General features: G+C 37.5%; 2 protein-coding genes across 2 annotated transcripts; one reads left to right on the top strand and one right to left on the bottom strand.

The window, feature by feature from the left end:
• Positions 1 to 9,389: 9,389 nt before the first annotated feature.
• Positions 9,390 to 11,349, bottom strand: vkorc1 (vitamin K epoxide reductase complex, subunit 1). Its single transcript, XM_058793722.1, has 3 exons — positions 10,917 to 11,349; positions 10,084 to 10,193; positions 9,390 to 9,977 (listed from the first exon to the last, which is right to left on the bottom strand). Exons 1-3 carry the CDS (start codon positions 11,105 to 11,107, stop codon positions 9,760 to 9,762), a joined length of 519 nt encoding a protein of 172 aa, XP_058649705.1. The 5' UTR covers positions 11,108 to 11,349; the 3' UTR covers positions 9,390 to 9,759.
• Positions 11,350 to 12,182: 833 nt separating this feature from the next.
• Positions 12,183 to 19,890, top strand: mapk7 (mitogen-activated protein kinase 7). Its single transcript, XM_058793717.1, is given in 8 exon segments — positions 12,183 to 12,320; positions 12,880 to 13,193; positions 14,321 to 14,486; positions 14,562 to 15,934; positions 16,698 to 16,821; positions 16,823 to 17,828; positions 18,822 to 18,955; positions 19,076 to 19,890. Coding segments are annotated over 7 exon segments (3,270 nt in total). The 5' UTR covers positions 12,183 to 12,320; position 12,880; the 3' UTR covers positions 19,230 to 19,890.
• The last annotated feature ends 595 nt before the right edge of the window (positions 19,891 to 20,485 follow it).

The raw sequence follows: 20,485 nt of genomic DNA, 5'->3' as shown, positions 1-20,485 counted from the left end.
TATGACATAATTAATATAATTTTTTTTTCATTTGTTTATTTTTGTTTACTTTTCATAGAATCATTTGGTTGATATTATTATTTAGCAAATTATAAATTCTTAAAGATAGGTATACAGACAGACAAACAGAGATAGATAGACAGACTGATAGATAGACAGACTGATAGATAGATAGATAGATAGATAGATAGATAGATAGATAGATAGATAGATAGACAGTCACACACAGATAGATAGATTGACAAACAGATATAGGCAGACAGATAGATAGACAGACACAGACAGATGATAGAAAGACAGATAGATAGTGAAGGAGTGGATGCCGAGCTGCCATATCCTTCATATTAATATTAATTATATTATTATATTATTTCTTGTTTGACTATTAATCAAGTTATGGCAAGAGTGAAATGTGTAACCTTATGTGCGCTTATGAGATATTAAAGAATCCTGCTTTATGCTGTACTTCTACTCTCTAAAATGATGACTTCATAGTGTGTGTGTAACGAAGGCAAGGCAGCCTTGAAGTTCTGATAAGTGCTCTGTGTGTATGTGTGTGTGCGGGTAGCTCTCTCTCTGTGTGTTAGAAGACTGTCTCTGTCAGCTGCCACCATCCTGACCAAAAATAGGTTTCCGGAAGACACCTATCTTGTATGATCCCTGATCACTGACGTCTGCCCAATCTGATGGAGATATGTTTGAAGCGTTTACGTCCATATGTGGAGATTGTCTAAGTTTATCTAGGTTTTAGAACCTATCAGAATTTTGATGACTTATGCATTGACGCAATTAGCAACCTCTGTTAGGGTATAATTGCTGGTGTTTTCGAATTGTACGCAGAGCGGCCTACGAACTCGATTGGAAGTCTTGAAGCTGACTTCTGCTGATGAAACTGCAAACTATCTTCAGTAAATTTTCTTCATTTTTGATCGAATCTCTTGACTTCTGGTCTTCATTCAACACACCTGGTCCGAGGGTCTTTACTGTAAATTCCCCTACAGTAATGGTGGAGAATGCGCGGGCAATTGTTTTTCGGTGACATCCCTGATCAATCAATGAAAGAAAGAAAGGTAGGAAAGAAAGATTTTATCTTTAAAAATTATTCTTGGTTAGGGACTGTCTGTGGCGGAGGGAGTGTGGGAGAAGGGAGAGCGATACTCACTCAGACGTGAGTGAGGGACACCAGACTTATGTATGAATTTGTTTTGGGTAAACTGGTGTCATAAGAATGAGGTACACCTGTAACGCTAAGTTACCTTGTGTATGTAGAAAAGGTGTACGGGTGCACACTGATAGGTCTTAGAAGTAGACTTGGAGTTGAGAGGTGTGCACCACAATTTGAAGTACTTTCCGTGAGGGGAAAAGGTACAGTCCGGGGGGTGGACAAAACGCATTCTCTATTTGTGTGGCACTGAGAGCTGTAAAGGCAAATAGTGCATTTGTGGCATTGAGAGCCGTAAAAGCCAGAGAGGGCATTTGTGTGAAGGTATATGAAATACTGAGAGAATGTAAGACGCTAGAAGGGGGGTCGTAAATCGCTCAACCAACTCTCTATTCCTTCCGTCTCAGACAGGGGCGCCCCGAGTTTAGCGATCAGGTCAGGTCAGTTGGTTAGGGAAAAGAGTAACCAAAATTAGTGTTAAAAATAATAATAGTTGAAAAATAAATACTCATATCCATATATATAAGTTACGGCAAGGATTGATTGAACTGGGATGCATCAGGAACAACCCCGAAAGAGCTGAAATGTTGTTTTCATGACCCTAATTGGATTGGACCGGTATATGGAAATTCTGGAATATACTCTGCAGTTTCATCACGCAGAAGTCAAGTGCTGTTGGTAAGATCGCCGCCTCAATCTCTTGCTGTTATAATCTGTTTTGGTTTTCAACTGTGCTAGAATTATGGCTGAAAAATTAGGTAACTCGCTCAGCCCTGATAGAAATAATGATACGGAAGAGAGCAAATGCTGTAAACAGCTCGGCTCTGAAGCTCTGACTTTAAAAGTATTCTCTGAATTCATTGAAAGAATGATGAGTCTGGGCTTTGATTCTGATTGGAAAGTTAAAACAAAAACTTGACTGGCTTTAAACAAAGAAAGAACCAGAAAGATACAAATTTCTAAATGCATGTGCCTGTCTTCAAATGGCTATTTGTTAAAAATAATCCCAGAAGTAACTGATTGATAATTTAATCAGATTCTTTGTGCATAGAAGGTTTAAATGACAAAGAATGATATCATAAATCTGTTTCAGTTGCTGTTGCAAGCTCTAATAATATACTGAACAAAATTCTGGGTTGATTAAACGACTGTGTATAGGCACAAAAATTGGCAGTAGCATTTAGGAAAAAGTTAGATTATGTTTTGCTTTAGAGGACAAGATTGCATTTGACTGCAATGAAACAGTTGTTTTTTATCTCATGCTGGCCCCCACCATGACTCTGGTTTAAGCTGTAAAAGTAACAGAGACATGTTCAGAGTGAAAAATTTGTAATTTCTATATTTACTGATGTTTGGGCAAAAGAGTAATTTTACTGTCGGACTGTAAAAATTTAGCCACTCAGCATCATAGCCAAATGCCCATTTCCAGTGAAAATGATGAGCTGATAATGTTGTAAACAAGTAACATAAACGGGGGTTTCAAGGTTAACTTTAAGGAAAGCATGCTAGCATGACCCAAAGTAACATATCTGGGTCAGATAACCCCTGATAGATTTAAAACCATTGTTGAAATTCCAAAGCCATGGGCAGAATTAAGTGAATGAATAAATACATGTTGATGTACAATGTACTGACAAGGACTGCAAAAGAACTAACTTTGAAGAAACCTTTTGAGTTGCAAAAATAAAGTAAAAAGAAAGATGTTTATTTGAAAATGCAAGCAATTTCTGACAAGTTTTAAGCTGGGCTAGAGTAAAATGATAGTACAATGAAATTATGTTGAAAGTTAATGAAAATGCATTGCTACCAGTCCTGAATCCCTCAGAGTCCTGTCTCTCATTCAAAGTCAGCTAAATGCTGTTATCTGAGCCTGTGTCATAAGTGATAACAAGCTATTTATAGGGCAATTGGTAGTTAAATGTTTCAACTGCCCAATGCATTTAATAAATAAAAGATTATAAAAAGACTTAATAACAATCTAGGGGCTATTGTTGAAGAGACACGAAGCCTCTAAAATCATATTAGACCCTGAGCTATAGAAGTAATGATTTTGAATAATTAAACAGTTGTATTGCTGCTTGTTCTATGACCAGTAACTTATCTGTCTTATTTTTAGTCTCCACCATCATACAGGCCCGATGGCTGCAGCGATAGAAGTAACAGAAAATTACACTGAATGGACGGGTGTGAAAAATAAATTCACTGAGTAATCTCAGCATGATGGCTTGAAGATATCCAATTGATTTTAGTGATTAAATATTAGTACGATTAACCTGTCTCAATGTTTTAATACTAGTAGGTGCTGTCAATGGCTCTCATGGTTATTGAGTGCACCTTTCCTAAGATGCAGAAAATACCGGATTCTGGAAGAAAACTGTTGAGGATGTTGCAACGGGAAAGAGCGGTTACCAGTGTGCATGAGGTGATTTCTCAATGACGGGTAAGATCCTCTTCTGGCCAATAGGGGACAACCTAAGGCAGGGGGTCACCGCCACTGGGCACCTGCCCAGAAGGGAGGTGTTATATGTGGGATGGTAGTGGAGTTGAGCGGATGCTTGATAGGCCTAGAGCATCGTTAAGAGGGGAACTGTAAGAAGTTACAGCAATCTGCCTCAAAAATGTGAGCTCCTCCAGACCTGATCACCAACAACCGCATTCCTTCATGGCTTGTTGTGACAAGCGTCCACATCTTGATGCAACTATGCCAGGGATCCCTCCCTGAGGAAAAGGAGCTTATTTATAAAGAGTTAATGGCAATGGGCTTTCAAGAACCATCTGAGACCATGTGATGACAGCCATTATTTTGAGATAAAATTTCTTATGAGGCTGAGATGATATTGAACTAATATGTCTATATCATAGTTTTTACTCATGCATGGCATAAGATGATTACAAGACATGGTGGTGGCTAAAAATGAAGACTGCTGGTGCTGATTCAAGAGATGGTTTGGATAACAAAGGTTAAGGGAATTAAGCATTTAAGATAAAAATAATTTTAAGAAATGCTCCTAGCATTATGTATTTTAAACAGTCTAAATTGATATTTGGGATATAGAAACCTTTACATTTTTAACCTATTTGAAGGATCAAGGGTTATATGTTGTAATGAATTTGATATTATAGTCTAAGTTAAAGACTGGTGAAACTGTCAAATGATAATTTGCACAGTAAGAGAGAGACTGCTTGAGTGGAGGCAGGGACGGCGCTCTGCTTCTCTTATCGGCCTGCTGAGCAAGAGTAACCAAAACAAAGCAATGATTTTAAGACCAAAACAACCCAGCTGATTTTTCTCAAAATAAAAATCATTAATGAACAGGCAAACTTTGAGACTAGGTAGAAACTAGGTAAAACTGACAGAAAAATGTTACGTTTAAATCCTTCCGATTTAACACCAAAAGCAAACCTTGAATATATAAGCTGCTTCGATATTCACGTGTCTAGTATGTGCAAGTGTGAGGATGACTACTCTATATTTTGGGGGATAATTCTGTTTGTGTTTTGTGTATATTGTGTCACTAACCTCTGGAATGAGTGTTTTATCATTACAGATGGGTTAAGTGAAATGGCATACTTTACAGAAGTCAGTAATTCTGAGAGAATCTGATGAAAAGAGAATACAGAACATGGGACGAGCTTTAACTGGATTGGTTATCCAGCTCTGTCTGCTACTGGTAATAACGACTTCTTTTGGCCTTGATAATGCTGATTTGAATCACTCTCTGGATTAATATGTTTAAGAGTGTTTATGATTCGGATTTGTGACATTTAAGATTGCCGTCCATAATGGGTTAAAAATCCATGCCTAAATTCAACTGAGGGTCTAAATTTAAACAAGTTAACACTTTGTTATTCGAATGGTAAAGGCAAATATTTTAGACTTGACAGCAGAAAAACAGTGACACATTGGCTAAGTCACTAACCAAATTATCCAGAGAGCACCCTCACATAAAGAAAGACTGGTGGGAAGACAAAGGAGTGAACACAGTTCATGTACTATGGGTTAAAGGCAAAGCAGCTATAAGGCTGTCTGTGTGTCCTCAAGGTTTGAGTGACGCAATAGTTTGGGTTATGTAGAATAGAGATAATTTAACAAAAACTTTTGGATCTGCTGGCTAACCCGTTGATGGAGGAAGACAATAACAAAAGGTTTTAATTAAAGGAAATATAGCAGCTGAAGTTAATGTTTAAAATAACAAAATTGGAATAGGATCTACGGAGCTGTTTATGAACACCTGTCAAGTCAAATTAAATTAATATAATTGTAAACACTGACAGGACTTTTTGATAATTTATACTGTTTCAAAACAGATTCATAGAAACTGAGGATGTCTCTTTAATTAATATTTGACCATTTAGATCTGAGCAATAATATTGTTTAAATAGTGATAGGATTGTGAAATCAGTTGGCTATTGTTCAGTTTATAACATTTTTTTTTTTATTTGAGAAGTATCACTGCCAAAAGACATATCATTGAAGGGTTTTAAGACTTTGATCAGATATCTGACCTGTAAGCATTTCTAACTGACAAGACAGTGAGAACTAAATTGACTTTACACGAGGTCTTGAGGATTTGCTTCTGAATGTGCCATTAATTTAGTCTGAGTACAGTAATATGTTATGATAATTGAGAAGATTTGCATTAAAAAATATATATATAATAATAATAATAATAAGGCACTGAGTATGATTAACAGTAATGTCATGATATAAAAATACATGCATGACAATAAGTGAACAAGTAAGTTGTATTTTTGAAGTTATACACTTCAATACTTAAAATGTCATTTCGACCAAATGTTCTTAACATTGACAAGTTTAGGTTTATGTAATTTATCTTTAAATAGCATGTGGACTGTGATGACTGCAAATGGATCCGTGGGGAAAGTAAAACTTAATAAAAGGGCTATTAAGTAATAAACTAGGAACCGTTCTAGGTTTTCGAGGAAATAATGATTATGATTACTTTTATTTCTATTTTTAAAGATGGCTGAATCTTGGTCTTACTTATTTTTGGTTTGTTTATTGTTAGTAAGACTTCCATTTGATTTTGAACCACAACATGGTTTCAAATGGGGGAATGAATGAGTGGAGTTACCATCTCTCTTCTTGCACTATATAATGGATTGGAAATAATAGTTTTTGTAAAACCAATGTATTTAGGTTATAAGCAATGTCTGGATAAGACATGTAAAAACAAACAAGGCACATTACTTTAATGATTTGTTAAATCTGGTTAATGAATATGCAATTTTAGTTTTAAGGCTGTTGGCTAAATATTTTGTTTTAGAAGGTCAGTGAAGTAGCTGTAGTAAGAAGAGAGGTATTTACAAAAGGTGTGTTGATGAAAGCATATATGGATGGAGGACACTTTTCCAGTTAGATGGACAGAATGAATGATTCACTGGTGTTACGTCCCAGATGTAAGGGTCTAGGGTAAGGGAGTAACAGAGAAAAGTAAACATAAAAATTGGTTGGGGTGAGGGAGTACCAGTCCCCTGCCAAGCACAAACACCACATCAAACTCCAAAAACCAAGTGTTTTATTTACAGAATGGCCAAATTACAAAGTAAAATAGGAAGCAAAAATAGACTTCAGGAGGGGGAAAGGCCAAAACAACAAACAAACGGACCCTCTGACTAGTTAGGTAGTAAAACGGTCTAAACTGACAAAACAAAAGAAAAGTTACAACAGAAATGTACGCTAACTCCCTAACTAGGCAAAAACAGGAGAAAAAGAGGCACAGAAACAAAATAGCACCCACCTCCCTACAGCTTCCAACATAGAAAACACGTAGCGCAACAACAACGCCACTTACATACACGGATGGCTTCAATTAGCCGCAACTTGGGTAAGTTTTACACAGTATCAACTCTCACAAAACAACACAAGGCAGGCAAAAGGTACAACACTCTGGAAGTCAGGCTTCAGTGTGGCAGCCAAGCTGAGCAGCCTTTGAGCTTGCACGGTAACAAGCAGCAGGTGAGAGCGATCACCTTCCTCTCCTTCTCACCTGGTTGAACAGCAGTAACACACAGAAGGAGAGAGAACAAGAGAGAAAGATAGCACAGCAGCACGTAGAATCCAACAATACCATACAAATAAACACGGAACGTAACACTGGAAAAGGCATAACTTTTTATGTGAAGAAAGACTAGTGCAAGTGCAGAAATAGTGGGATTAAGTAAGTTGATGAATGTATACGGGAAGTATTTTGTACGAAAGAATGTGTTTATTACTAGAAATGTCAGACAGTACCAGAGATGTTAAGTATATGCACCTGCTTAAGTTGACCAACAGCCTGCGTTATTAGCATGACCTCATTTAGTAGACCAGACGTGGGATGGGACCCCACATTGGTCTAAAACGGGGGACTGAAGGAGTGGATGCCGAGCTGCCATATCCTTCATATTGATATTAATTATATTATTATATTATTTCTTGTTTGACTATTAATCAAGTTATGGCAAGAGTGAAATGTGTAACCTTATGTGTGCTTATGAGATATTAAAGAATCCTGCTTTATGCTGTACTTCTACTCTCTAGAATAAATGTTATTTATTCTAAAATCCTCAATCTATATGCTTTCTAACAGCTTCATGTTGCCATAAACATTTAATTTTAACATGGCTTTAAGCACTATGCATCATTAAAGTTTCACTTTCACCACGTAAAGCCGGTAAATGTGGTGTTTACATGTAATAATCGTAATATGAGTTTACCTTATGGTCCGAACCAGAGTCTCTGTGTCAGTAGGAAAGCGATAAAACGAGCTTCTTCCATTCGAAGACATGTGTCGAACAACAATATAAAATGCGGGAAAATATTCATTAGTTATTCTACAATTAATTGTATTACAAATTATATTACAACTGGAAAATACTATAAATTGATAAACTGTTTGGCGTGATGACGTTGAATGTCTCCGACAGCACCTGTAGTCCCATTTAGCAACTTGTTAGCAACCGTCTTTTTTAAGAAACATAACAGTTTTAAAAAATCACGAGTGTGGTGTAACTGTGTGTTTTATGTCGTAGAATAAAACGTGAAAGTATTTTGAGTTTGTGTGAACCACGATTTTGGTGTTAACCAAAATCCCATTCAAAAAACCCATCGACTCTGGGACGATGTGCTAAAATGCTAACTCGCTTCTGGGTTTTCGCCTACAAAGTGACATCATAGTTGCCCCACTCTATTGAGCGTTGCATTTTTCACCATTCAAAACTATACGAGTGACAAGTCTTGGGTATTCTTGGGTAGTTAAAATAGTAGCGTCACTACTTGGAGCGATGCTACAGGCCATTACTGGCAATGATGCAGGAGAAACTTTTGGTGTCTGTCGCGGGTTACCCGGAGCTGTATTTTTTAAGGTTTTTGCTAATATCTCAGTTTATTTAACAGCAAAACCCAAACAGTTTAGAGCGCTCGTGCTATAATCCTTTGATTAGACTGACAGGACAGCTGATTCCTTGGTTGCCTAGCAACATAAAAAACGCACTTTTAAAAGTCACCAAAAACAAGGCAGTGCGGTGCGCCTCGGTTCGGTGTGATCGGGGCCTTAGTAAATCGTGCGCACGATTGATTTATTTTTTTCTTGCATGTCATGTGCGGGGCTCCGTACAGATCAATGTGCATGTGCTATTTAAGAAATAAAAATTTTAAGAGTATCTTAGAATATTTAGGATGATCTTACAATAATTTAGGTTTCCCCTTAAGCAGTTTACACAAAGAGAATAAAAAGTGAGGTGTATTGTGTTTATTGCATGGCTGCTGCATTATCTTCAGAAATCAGAAATCAATAGAGAGAGGGGGGGGGGGGGGTATTGTGTATAGATTATACACAAATTCACATGCGTACATCTCAAATTATATACTACAAAACACAAAAGAAAATAAACAGCTTATTTATATATTTATTATTATAATTTTTTATTTTAATAAAATTATAATTTTTTTTATAGTATATTACTTCTATTAGTACTTATTTTTATGTAGTATATATTACTACTTATTTTATAATAAGATTTTTATTTTATTTTTTTTGGTCACAAAGTGGACCTGATGTTGAAAATTATATATGTAGTATCTGTATCTCTTTAAGCAGCAGGAGCATTATGGAAAAAAAATATATATTTAAATGTTCATACACTTGACATGAGCACACAATCAAACAGGATTTAATGGAAAATCTGACTTTATTCATCACATAGAGCTTTAATCAATATTTTATCAGAAAATGGTTTTACATTATGCTACTTGTATGTAAAAATCTGACCTGGATGCAAAACACATAAGCATCATACAGTTTCTGACAACTGTATCATTACTTCCATGAACAAGTTTTTTCATTATTCTGAAATAGATTATAAAAAATAAAACTGAGGCTTTCTCCCACTTTTGTGTCCATGAACATGTGAAGTCCAGATTATTGTTCGTATTTTTCTTTTTGCTAAGACCAGCCTGCAAAGTGCCAGGATTTCCAGTAATAAGCATTTATCTGTAAACATTAATTTTTTTGCATGTTCCTCTCTTTTTCCCCCTGAAGTTAGAGGCAGCTTAATCCCAGATGTCAAAATAATATTTTTTTTTTTTTAAATTGTCATTCACTCTTCCCTCTCTTCAGACGTCCCTCCAGCCCGGTCCTTCTCTTTAGGTTTGTGTAGAGAAGAGCAAAGTTTACGATGTAGGTTGAGACGCAGACCACGCAGAAATCACCCAAGACAAATGCCAGAATAGCAGCCAGATATATAGATCCAGCCACTGACACCCAGGAGAACATGACAAGGAAGAACGCTGCTCTACTGGACACCAGCTGACCTGTTGATTAAAATGTATTTGCAGATGACACTTGGTTTTATATTATTGGTGAAATAGCTTTTGGGGTCCCAGTACAAACCATTAGTGGCCTGCTGACAGTACTTACCTAAACCCAGTTGCAATGCATAGAAAATTATTCCCAATACACTGTTTGGCTGGTTTAACAGGCTGTCTTTGGAAGTAAAGATCTGGACGAGCCCAAATCCACGTCCCCATCTGAGAAAGAGCAAAGTTCCACCAATCCATCAGTTGATAATGGATGTTTTTTGCATGCAAATATTCACTGTTTGCAGGTTGCATAAGACAAAACTTATTAGCAAAGACTATGTCACAACACTGTTTTTTTCATGCACTAGTCAATTTTGAGATTTACGTTTAACTAATGGTAATGGTAATGAGTAAGTGTTTATTTTATTGCACTTAATCTATTTTCAGCTGTAGATTTGAATTACAATAGCCTGATTGTTTTCAGAAAATGAGTTTGTTTGTTTTTTTCTCCTGCACTGAGCCAGAAATCTCCACTTTAGTAGCAAACTTGACCATTTTATTCCTATCTATATTCTAAATGTTTACATTTTATTCCTTTAGGAAAAAAAGTGCATTTTTTTTTTTCTGAATCAAAAATTCTGAACTTGGATTTATGCAATATTCAGAATTCTGTTCTTAAAAAAGTATGCACATTACTGCATATTTAATAAGGTAATGCATTATTTGTATATTTAAACAATTCATAAAACTTATAATACAAAAAAAATGCTTACAATTCCTAATGTAATCAGTTAGCTGGGGAAGTTAGTTAGGCTACATCAGTTAATTAGTTACATCAGTTAGCCTACATATTACATTTTTACCCTATTCACCTGGGGTGTCTTGCACTAAAATACTGTCAATGTGATATCAACGCATGAAAACTGCCTGAACTGAAATGAACGCATTTACCTGGATGTGAAGACTTTAGAGCAGCTCACGGAATGGCCCAGGTCGCACATCGCGCGATATTCAGGATCGTTCTCCCGTGACAGTTCGACATGTAACGCGTAAACCGACAGAACTAAACCCAGAAAACACAGGGCAAAGCGGACGCGATATTCCCATTTAGGAACTCCTGTAGAGGAATGGCTCGAGGACATTGCAGTGACAGTGTTAAAAGTTTTAACAAATTACGTAATTTGCAAAAGCCTGTTTTGTAGGCTATTCTTGCAGACAAAAAAAAAATGCTTCTCTTAAGTGCAATTTGAATATGTATGCTCGAATTTGCCAGGCTCCCACCTTGAATATATTGCAACGTGGAAAAGTCTGAGAGAAGAGCTGTGATTGGACCAAAGAACTGAAACGCGTGGCATGAGCTATGTTCCTGGCCAATAACGGTTTCCTATGGGATGATGCGTTTTTGTCCTGCAGGTGGCGCATGGAGGCTCAGAGAGTCCCACCGATGAGCTCAGGACACATTTTAGCACTAATACGATAAAATGTAGCCTAATCGTTTTCATCTGCTAGGTGCGAGGAGTGGTACCTGACACTCACATTTAAATCTGTCTGTACTGATCAGCGCTGGGAAAAGCATTACCTAACAACACTTTATAGAAACTCCGATTTATGGGCGATCATGTGCACTGAATAAAGAGCAAATTGGAAATAAAACTAAATATTTAAATCCCGCCTAATCTATACTGTTGTTTCTATTTCTCTCTCTCTCTCTCTCTCTCTCTCTCTATTTGTATGGACTGGGCGCGAGCGCTTTGATTGGAAACCAGACGGTCAGTGTCAACATTAGATAAATGTAAACACTGGCCCTGATTACATATACATGTATGGACGTTTTAAAACACACAGTATGACGGGTTGGATTATTATGTTCATATTTGTAAACGAATGTTTTGTTCTATGGAAACCTATATTTAAATATTCCCATATTTAAATAATAAATAAATTAAGAAAGTAATATAAAAATAAATTCAGCACCAACTGTATTCCTTTATTTATTTTCATATTATTTTTATTGTTGCTGTTGTTCCTACAGGTTTGGACCTCCATATTGTTGTGTTTATAAAAGATTGTATATATTATGACATGTTATAGCATGTGCGCGTCTTTCTTATTTACACTCGACGCCGCCCAAAGAATGACCCTATTTTACACCTCAAAGGGGCCCGCCCCTTGAGCAATGTTGTCGAATCTCATTGGTTAATCATCTTGCGATCATAGAATTGATTGGTAGCTTTGCTGCCATTCAAACACAATACGGAAGAACACAAGGAAGTAAAACGGTGCTTCGTGATAGCAACGAATAGACATGCTTTGAAAGAACCGCTCAGAATTTCCACTGCTTCCATATATTAACAGGTAATTATGACCGCATTCATTTCATTCACACAGTATTTGCTTTTTTGGTCTGTGTTCTAATATGAAAAGAAAGAAAGAGTGAACATGTTGTTAAAGCTGTTCTGGGCCACTACAGGCTCTCACGCCCCTGCGGCGGCATGTAAGCAGGTTTAATTGCTCACAAACGACAGCTACGCCCTGCTGGACCTGTAGTATGTTGTCCCATTACCAGCAATTACAGATATGTGATGTCTGCTTCTGTTATTTTATGGTTTCGGTTATAAGCTACTCACAGCTGTGTGCACCTCGCATAATTATATTTCTTGAAACGATAAATACATAAATGCTTGTTTTATATTTGGATTATTATTTAAAACAAACTGTAAACGTGTGTGTGTTACATGAAAGTGGTGCTGTTTTTGAAATACTGTAAATTGTTGTCTTTTCTGTTACTGATTAATATAGGAAAGATTAGTTAGACTGTCTGGCATGTCCAAGAGAAGTTTAGAAGTCATTATAACAAGCTGAACAGAAAGTAAAATCTAAAGTCTTTAACTGTTTTCTGAATGTTTTGTTGCAGAATGTCAGCCAATGAGAGGGACGAGACAAGTGACACCCAAGCAGTGCCGGCCCGAAAAGCCTCAGAGGGCAACAACAGGAGAGAGGGCAACACTGACAAGAACCATCACAGAGGCGTTACAGAAGGTCCCTCTCAGCCTAATGATGACACATCCATTGTAACAGATGCAAATACTGTCGCAGATAAGAACTTGGCTCTGCTTAAAGCCCACTCCCTGGATGTGAAGTTTGAAGTTGGGGAAGAATATGACATTATTGAGACCATTGGTACAGGTGCTTATGGTGTGGTCTCATCGGCCCGAAGACGAGACAATGGTGAGGGTGCTAAGATTCATTTCAATGACTTAAAATAATTAGACTAAATCTTTGATGTCAGAATTCATTATTATTATTATTAATTACTATTTATTACATAATTATTCATATATTATTATTACATCATTATTAATGTATATAATAATTATTGTTGTTATTATGAAACTATATTGATAATATTAAAATAAATTATAATTGCAAGATTATAAATATCAAATTAAATGTATATTTGTTCATTATTATTAATGACCAGAACATTATTTGCTGATTGTTTGCTAATATGCAATAAGTATATTTTGTATACTGATTTTATATGCAATTAGTATATTTTTAAGATAATGTATTGTAATTGGGGCTGTGAATTTAGCCTGTCAATTTAAGGGGATTAAAAAATGATTAAGAAAAGGAACACAATCATGCATGTAACTTGCATGTAAATTTGTAAAGGGTTTTCTTACCATTGCAACACCGTATATTTGATCCAAAATGTAAATAATCAATTAATGTTCCTATCCACCTTATTCTTCCCGTAAAAATGGGCCATTTATAAATTTTATGGATCTTGCTTCCGGTCTCATTGGCTTCCAGCTATTTTTAGCTGTACAAAACTGCTTGTTTTGCTGCTTGAAATTGCACATCGGTGTGTCTTACCATATTATTTTAATGTATTATCTTAATTATGTACACACTGTTCATTTCATTTCTTTTAATTACATTTTTTAATTAAATTTATTTCTGCCAAAAATGCATAAATGTAAATTTTATGTATCCACTTTATTTTTTTGTAACAGCGGACACTGCCATTTTTTTAACTTGGCTTCTAGTGTCACTTCCAGTTATTTTAGCTGTACAAAAATTGCTGTTATGATGCTTGATTTTGCAAACTGGTATTTGTTTTCATATAATTTTAATTTATTATCGTAATCATAAACACACTAGGTTGTAGTGCAAATAGTTTTACTGTTTACACTTATTCTTCTAGTCATTTACCTATAGCAACTATTGAATTGTAAAATAGCTTATTCTGTGTTGAAAAATAGTGTATATCTGTTCATTCTGAATTTCTGAATCTGTTAGGATAGATATTTGGTAATTTGTCTAATATCTGAACTTATTTATGCATTCAGGCCAGCAGGTGGCAATAAAGAAGATCCCTAATGCTTTTGAGGTTGTGACGAATGCCAAACGCACGCTGCGAGAGCTGAAGATTCTCAAGCACTTCAAACACGACAACATCATCGCCATTAAAGACATTCTCCAGCCTGTGCTCCCTCACTCGGCTTTCAAATCAGTGTAAGCTTGAGTGCAAAGCAGCAAGCATATTCTCTCTTCATATTTAATGTGCTAAAAGTGACTCTCATTCTTTAGGTACGTGGTTCTTGACCTCATGGAGAGTGACCTGCATCAGATTATTCACTCCCGCCAACCTCTGACCCCAGAACACACACGCTACTTCCTGTATCAGCTGTTAAGAGGCCTGAAATACATTCACTCTGCCAACGTCATTCACCGTGATCTCAAGCCGTCCAACCTGCTGGTGAATGAAAACTGCGAGCTGAAGATAGGCGACTTCGGCATGGCGCGCGGATTAAGCGCGGCCCACTCCGAAGAGTCACGTTCATTTATGACCGAATACGTGGCCACACGTTGGTACCGCGCTCCTGAGCTCATGTTGTCGCTTCACCACTACAGCTTGGCCATCGACCTCTGGTCTGTTGGCTGCATCTTTGGCGAGATGCTCGGCAGAAGACAGATGTTTCCAGGGAAAAACTACGTTCATCAACTTCAGCTGATTCTTTCAGTTTTGGGAACGCCACCCGAGAGCATCGTCAGCTCGATAGGGTCGGACCGGGTGCGTTCTTACGTGCGAAGCCTCCCTTCAAAAGCAGCAGAGCCGCTTGCAGCACTGTATCCACAAGCTGAGCCCAGTGCATTGGACTTGTTGGGCGCAATGCTCAGATTTGACCCTCGTGAGCGGGTCGGTGCATGTCAAGCCCTCGAACACCCTTACCTCTCCAAGTACCACGACGCAGACGACGAGCCAGTGTGCGTTCCTGCCTTTGATTTTGAGTTTGATCGGCAACCAATGGGCAAAGAACAAATCAAAGAAGCTATACTAGCAGAAATCCAGGACTTCCATAAGAAGAAGCAGGGCATCAGGAAGAAGATCCAGTTTAGGCCTCTCCATTCTAGTTCGGCTGAGGTTGGGGTGTCTGGTAGCACCCTTTGCGCAGCTCCGCAGTCTCAAAACTTGACAGAAACAGCACAAACTCGCACAAATCTCAACTTCAAGCCTACAGACACTACACAAACCCAAACGAATGCAAACTCATTTCAAGCTCCACATCACCTTCTGCCACATTTGGCTCAGGTAAGCTGCCAGGATGTGGACATGCCCAGCGCGAATTCCGACGGCCAGCCTGAAACCATCGATCTGACAACTCCCACGGAACCGGTGACGAACTGCACAAAGGAGGAGCTTGTCTCGTCCAATCAAATGCTTCCGTCCCACCCCGTCTCTCAGACTCCGCCCACTTCAAGTCTTCCTCAATCGATCCCTTCACTGTCTCTCACACAGTCCCAGGCTCAGTTGCTCTCTCAAAATCTCACTCGTTCCCTGGGAAAAGGAGGGAAAGCGATAAGCGGGGATGGTACAAAAAAAGAGGGAGCAATTTCAGAAGACACAAAAGCAGCTCTCAAAGCTGCTTTGCTTAAATCAGCACTAAGACAGAAGGCTCGAGGTGAGAGAATTTGCAGTGTGGTCATAGATTGCATAGAGTGTTTTCTCAAAGTTGCTGCCACAGAATCCCAGATTTGATGATCCCCATGTGAGGAACTATATAAAACTAATACTAAACTAATTCCCAATTTTAAGACACATTTTCTACTACTTTTAAGAAATGTTCATCTTATAAATATATACTAACATTCATACGGTTAGGGTCTATAAGATTCATTTATTTTTTTCGAAAGAAATTATAATTTTTATTCAGCAAGGATGTATTATATTATTTAAAAGTGACAGTAAAGACATTTACAATATTACCAAAGAAATGCTTATTTCAAGTAAATGTTTTATTTTTAATAATATTGTACAATATTACGCTTTTTTATTGTGTTTTTGATTAAATTAATTCAGTCCGGTGAGCAAAAGTGACCTGCAAAAACAGTTAAAAATCTTACAGACCCCAGACATTTGAACATTAGTGTTTTTATATATATATATATATATTTTTTTTTTTTTTTTTTAAATATTATATATTTTATGGTTTATATTTATATAATATGATATGTGTAAAATATTAATTATATTAAGTTGACACTTCCTCTTTTGTTTATACCCACTAATACTGTTATAAACCTGAATAGAAAATTTTAAGAACTTTTTGTTGTCTTATGATTTTTTTTTTTAATGTTTATCCAATTTTTCGCAGTTATTTCCAAGTAATATTTCCAAGTTCAAGAACTGTCATGTCAGTAATGTACTGATTCTCTCTTCCCCAGATGGAGGCTCTGCAGCTCTTGGTATTGAATTACTCAGAGGATCTGCTGGAGGTTTATCCTCATCCCTCTCCTCCTCCAACTCTGGACCAGAGCAGAAGAAGCCAATCACGGCCCAGGAGAGACAACGAGAGGGAAGAGAAGCGGAGGAAGAGACAGGAGCGTGCAATGGAGAAAAAGAGGAAGCTGAAAGAGAAGGAGAAAAAGGAGGGAAAACAAGGCGAATCTTTGGGTGGCGTGTTACTCAGTGACAACGACAAGAAGCTGTTGGAGCGCTGGGGACGAATGATGGACACCCGGGTGGACAAATCACAGACCGCGGAAACCAATAGTGCCAAGACTGGTGAGGGTAAAACAGTCCAAATCCAGCCAGCAAAAGGAAGCAATGTCATAAAGACAAACTCAGACAGGGGAGAATCAATGGCGCCAAAACAACCCAATGAAGTGCAGGCTTTCAAACCGCCACAAATACTGCCACAAATGGGACAGTGTTTGGCAGCTGGAATATTCCATCCAACTCCGACTCATGATGCACAGCCTGTCTCTTTAGGTCCCGCTCAGAATGGAGACGTTGGGTTGGTTGCTGTAGGAGGAGGTGGAAGTGTTGGTGTGGTAACCGCCCCATGTGCCTTTGCCAAAAACAACATATTAAAACCTGAGTTTCTGACTGTTGGAACAATGTTTGCCGGTCTTGAGAACTGGACAGGAACAACTCCACACCAACCCCAGAAAACCCACCAACCTCCACCTGAACTGAATAACCCCGCTCACACGGGCTTTGCACACATGCAAACGCAGCCGAAGCCCGTCACGCATGCGCAGTCGCATTCGAACGCTCACATCCAGCTGCTGCCGCTGGAATCCTTTATGACCAAACCATCAGCTCTGAACCCCAGCATTGGCATCTCGGACACCAGCACATCTCTTTCCAATCCAGAGATCGGCAATGGTCCTCAAGCCCTGGACAAACTTTGCGTTTTAGAAGAGCGACAAAATGGCTCTCATGCGCAGGGCCCTTCAAAACAGCCTCTGGGAGCTGCAGCTCAACCCTGCCTTGGTCTCACTGACACGGGACAGCCGGCAAACAGCATCCCTGACATCCACACAGTCACACAGCAGCTCTCAAAGTCACAGGTGAACGTTTTATGCATATCTTCCAATATGAGCGTATGGTATTTTTTAATTATTGTTATGCGTTTTTATTTTCTTCCAGGTGAAAGTTTGTTTACTTAGAAAAGTGAAACCTGTTATCATTTAATTTGATTTTGGTTAAGACTTTTATTTGCGTTATTGGGTTATAGCGGTCAAGGAATACCTGGAACAATTAGGGAATTTTAAAATGAATATATGCAGGCTGGGGTTAACTGAAACATAAAAAAAATGTTACTGGAAATAAAATATGTACGCTAACTGAAAGAAAAGAAAATATAGAAAACTATTTTGGTTAGTTACCAAGGCAACATTTCTCAATTTTGTTTAGTTTAATTTGAACTAAAAAAACTAAAACTAATCAATAAGAATTAAACATAACAAAAACATCACACTTACTGAAATTGTAACTAAAAGTGAAAACAGAAAATATAAAAATACATTTTAAAAAGTCATTTTTTTTACTCATGCTCTGCTAGAAATAAAGTAAACCTTGACTGCAAGCCAAAACTGAGGGTATAATTGTACAAAAATAATTATAATCACTTATAAAATGGAAATCAACTCCAGTGACCTCTAAAATTAAAGTAAGCATGAACATTTTATTTTAGTTATTTTGTAGTTTATGTGTCTAGAACCAATGTCGCTGGATGAGAAACCCATTTAATACTTTTTTTTTTTTTATTTTATAAAATTCTGTTTTATTTTCTGACACAAATTTGTTATGCATGGAGGCCTGTTTCTAACTCAGGGTAATGAAGAAAAAGGTCATTGTGAAAATAAAGTAGTCTAAATTTCAAATTGGGAGAAAAAAATTGCAATTACTTTTTTCTTTACTCATGATTCAAACAAGCTTCCATACGTATGGGCTCTGTGACTTACGTTTGGAAAACATATTTCTGTATTTTTATCAGATTACGTTTTGATTTTGATCTTGTTCATTGGCTTCATTCTTCTCTCAATTGCTTTTCCTGCCAGGTTGAAGACATTTTGCCGCCGGTTTTCTCAGTGACTCCTAAAGGCAGTGGAGCGGGATACGGCGTCGGCTTCGACCTCGATGACCTCCTCACTCAGTCTCTCACCGAACTCCAGCACTCCGACCTCAGGGAAAGGTCAGTTCAGATCCCGGTGACTGCAAAGTGCACGCTTTATTTTTAAACTTTGCGTCACTGATAATTACATTACTCGACTGTAACATACATTTCAGTGGTTTCAATTCTCTCTTTCATTAGTCACAATGACTTGGCCCCCCTGTCTGCATCCCTGCTCTCTGATTGGCTCGAGGTACACCGCATGACCCCTGCTGACATGGAGTCACTTCAGCAGGAGCTCCAGCTGGGATCTCCCATGATCCTCTCCGACAACTCAACCCTTCCGGATACCTGATCAGTCCACGCATTTGTCTTCATCCCCTTGTAGAACCGGTTGAGTGCAGTGAACGGAGGAACTTGATAGCTGTATTGTGCACCGGTGTACGGTAGAGAGAATATGTTTGAGGCTCCAAATTATTAAGGCCTTTACCTAGAATCTTACCCAGAAAAGTGCCTTTATCTTTAATGGGTTCGTATGCATTATTTATTTGTGCCAGCATTAAAGTATGATGCTCTGTTCGGTTCTTAAGAGGTTTCCATTCTCAGAATTTCAGTGCCATTGCCAAGCAATTAAGATCCAGGGAGAAAGAGTTCAGTTCAGCGGTGCTAGTGCCATTAATTCACCTTGGAATATCACTCCATTCAGCTGAGTTTAGAGAATAATTGACTTGAAATATCAACTTGTTTAGCAGACCAGTGTTTAAAGCTATTTTCTAGTACACTACAGTAGGAGTCACCAGCAGGGCCACAGTATTACGGTGGATGAAACACAGCAGAGCACAATGACATCATGACTGTAGAAAGTAGAAAAACATTTCATTCGATGTTGCATGAATGCCTTGTAGAAAATAGTGAAACTTGCTGCACCACATGCAGATTTGCTCCGTTTTACACCAGCAACAAAGAGTATTGTCTTGAATAAAGATATCAAAGGGATTAGTGTGTGTTGTTTTTTAATAATGGTATTCTTTTGCAGTATTTTGTTTTTCACAGTCAAACCAAAAATTATTCAGACACCAGATTTTGAATTCAGAAACTGAATTTTTGATATTTTTTTACTTGTGGGTGCAGGACACTATAGTTCATTTATGTAAGCGAGGATAGCAAAATAAAGTAAACTGCGACATATTATACCCAATAATTCTTCATACAATAATTCTTCATACAATGGACACTTTGACCTGGCCATGTTTTGCTTTAAATATTTTTGTTTAATTGCTAATGCGACCTTTTTACACCACAAACTGAACAAAATTAAGCATTGCTTGGTAATTGGTTGACCTAAATTGGTATTATCTGTGTACTTAAATTTAACAGCTGACAGCTATTCAAACTAATTAATTACTTATATGACATTATTAAGATGAATTTGTTCTGACACAGGTTAACTCTTGGGTTCTTGTCATATGTTCTTACCATTTTCTAAACTATAGTGAATAAGTGATAATGTGAGAAATGTTAAAGGTGTCTGAATAAATTTTGGTTTGACTGTATCAGTGTCAGGCAAAATCAACATTTAAGACATTTAAAACAGGACCTTTTAAAGCTCAA

Source organism: Onychostoma macrolepis, chromosome 12 (genome assembly GCF_012432095.1).
Source record: "Onychostoma macrolepis isolate SWU-2019 chromosome 12, ASM1243209v1, whole genome shotgun sequence".
NCBI lineage: Eukaryota > Metazoa > Chordata > Actinopteri > Cypriniformes > Cyprinidae > Onychostoma > Onychostoma macrolepis.
This window is presented reverse-complemented; position numbering and strand designations above follow the sequence as displayed.

Excerpts from the sequence above, each read along its gene's own strand:
- vkorc1 (XM_058793722.1), bottom strand. The coding sequence starts at position 11,107 with ATGTCCTCGAGCCATTCCTCTACAGGAGTTCCTAAATGGGAATATCGC. Across the intron at positions 10,194-10,916 it reads TCTAAAGTCTTCACATCCAG|ATGGGGACGTGGATTTGGGC; the intron begins GTAAATGCGTTC and ends GCTCTTTCTCAG. Across the intron at positions 9,978-10,083 it reads TGCATTGCAACTGGGTTTAG|GTCAGCTGGTGTCCAGTAGA; the intron begins GTAAGTACTGTC and ends TTTAATCAACAG.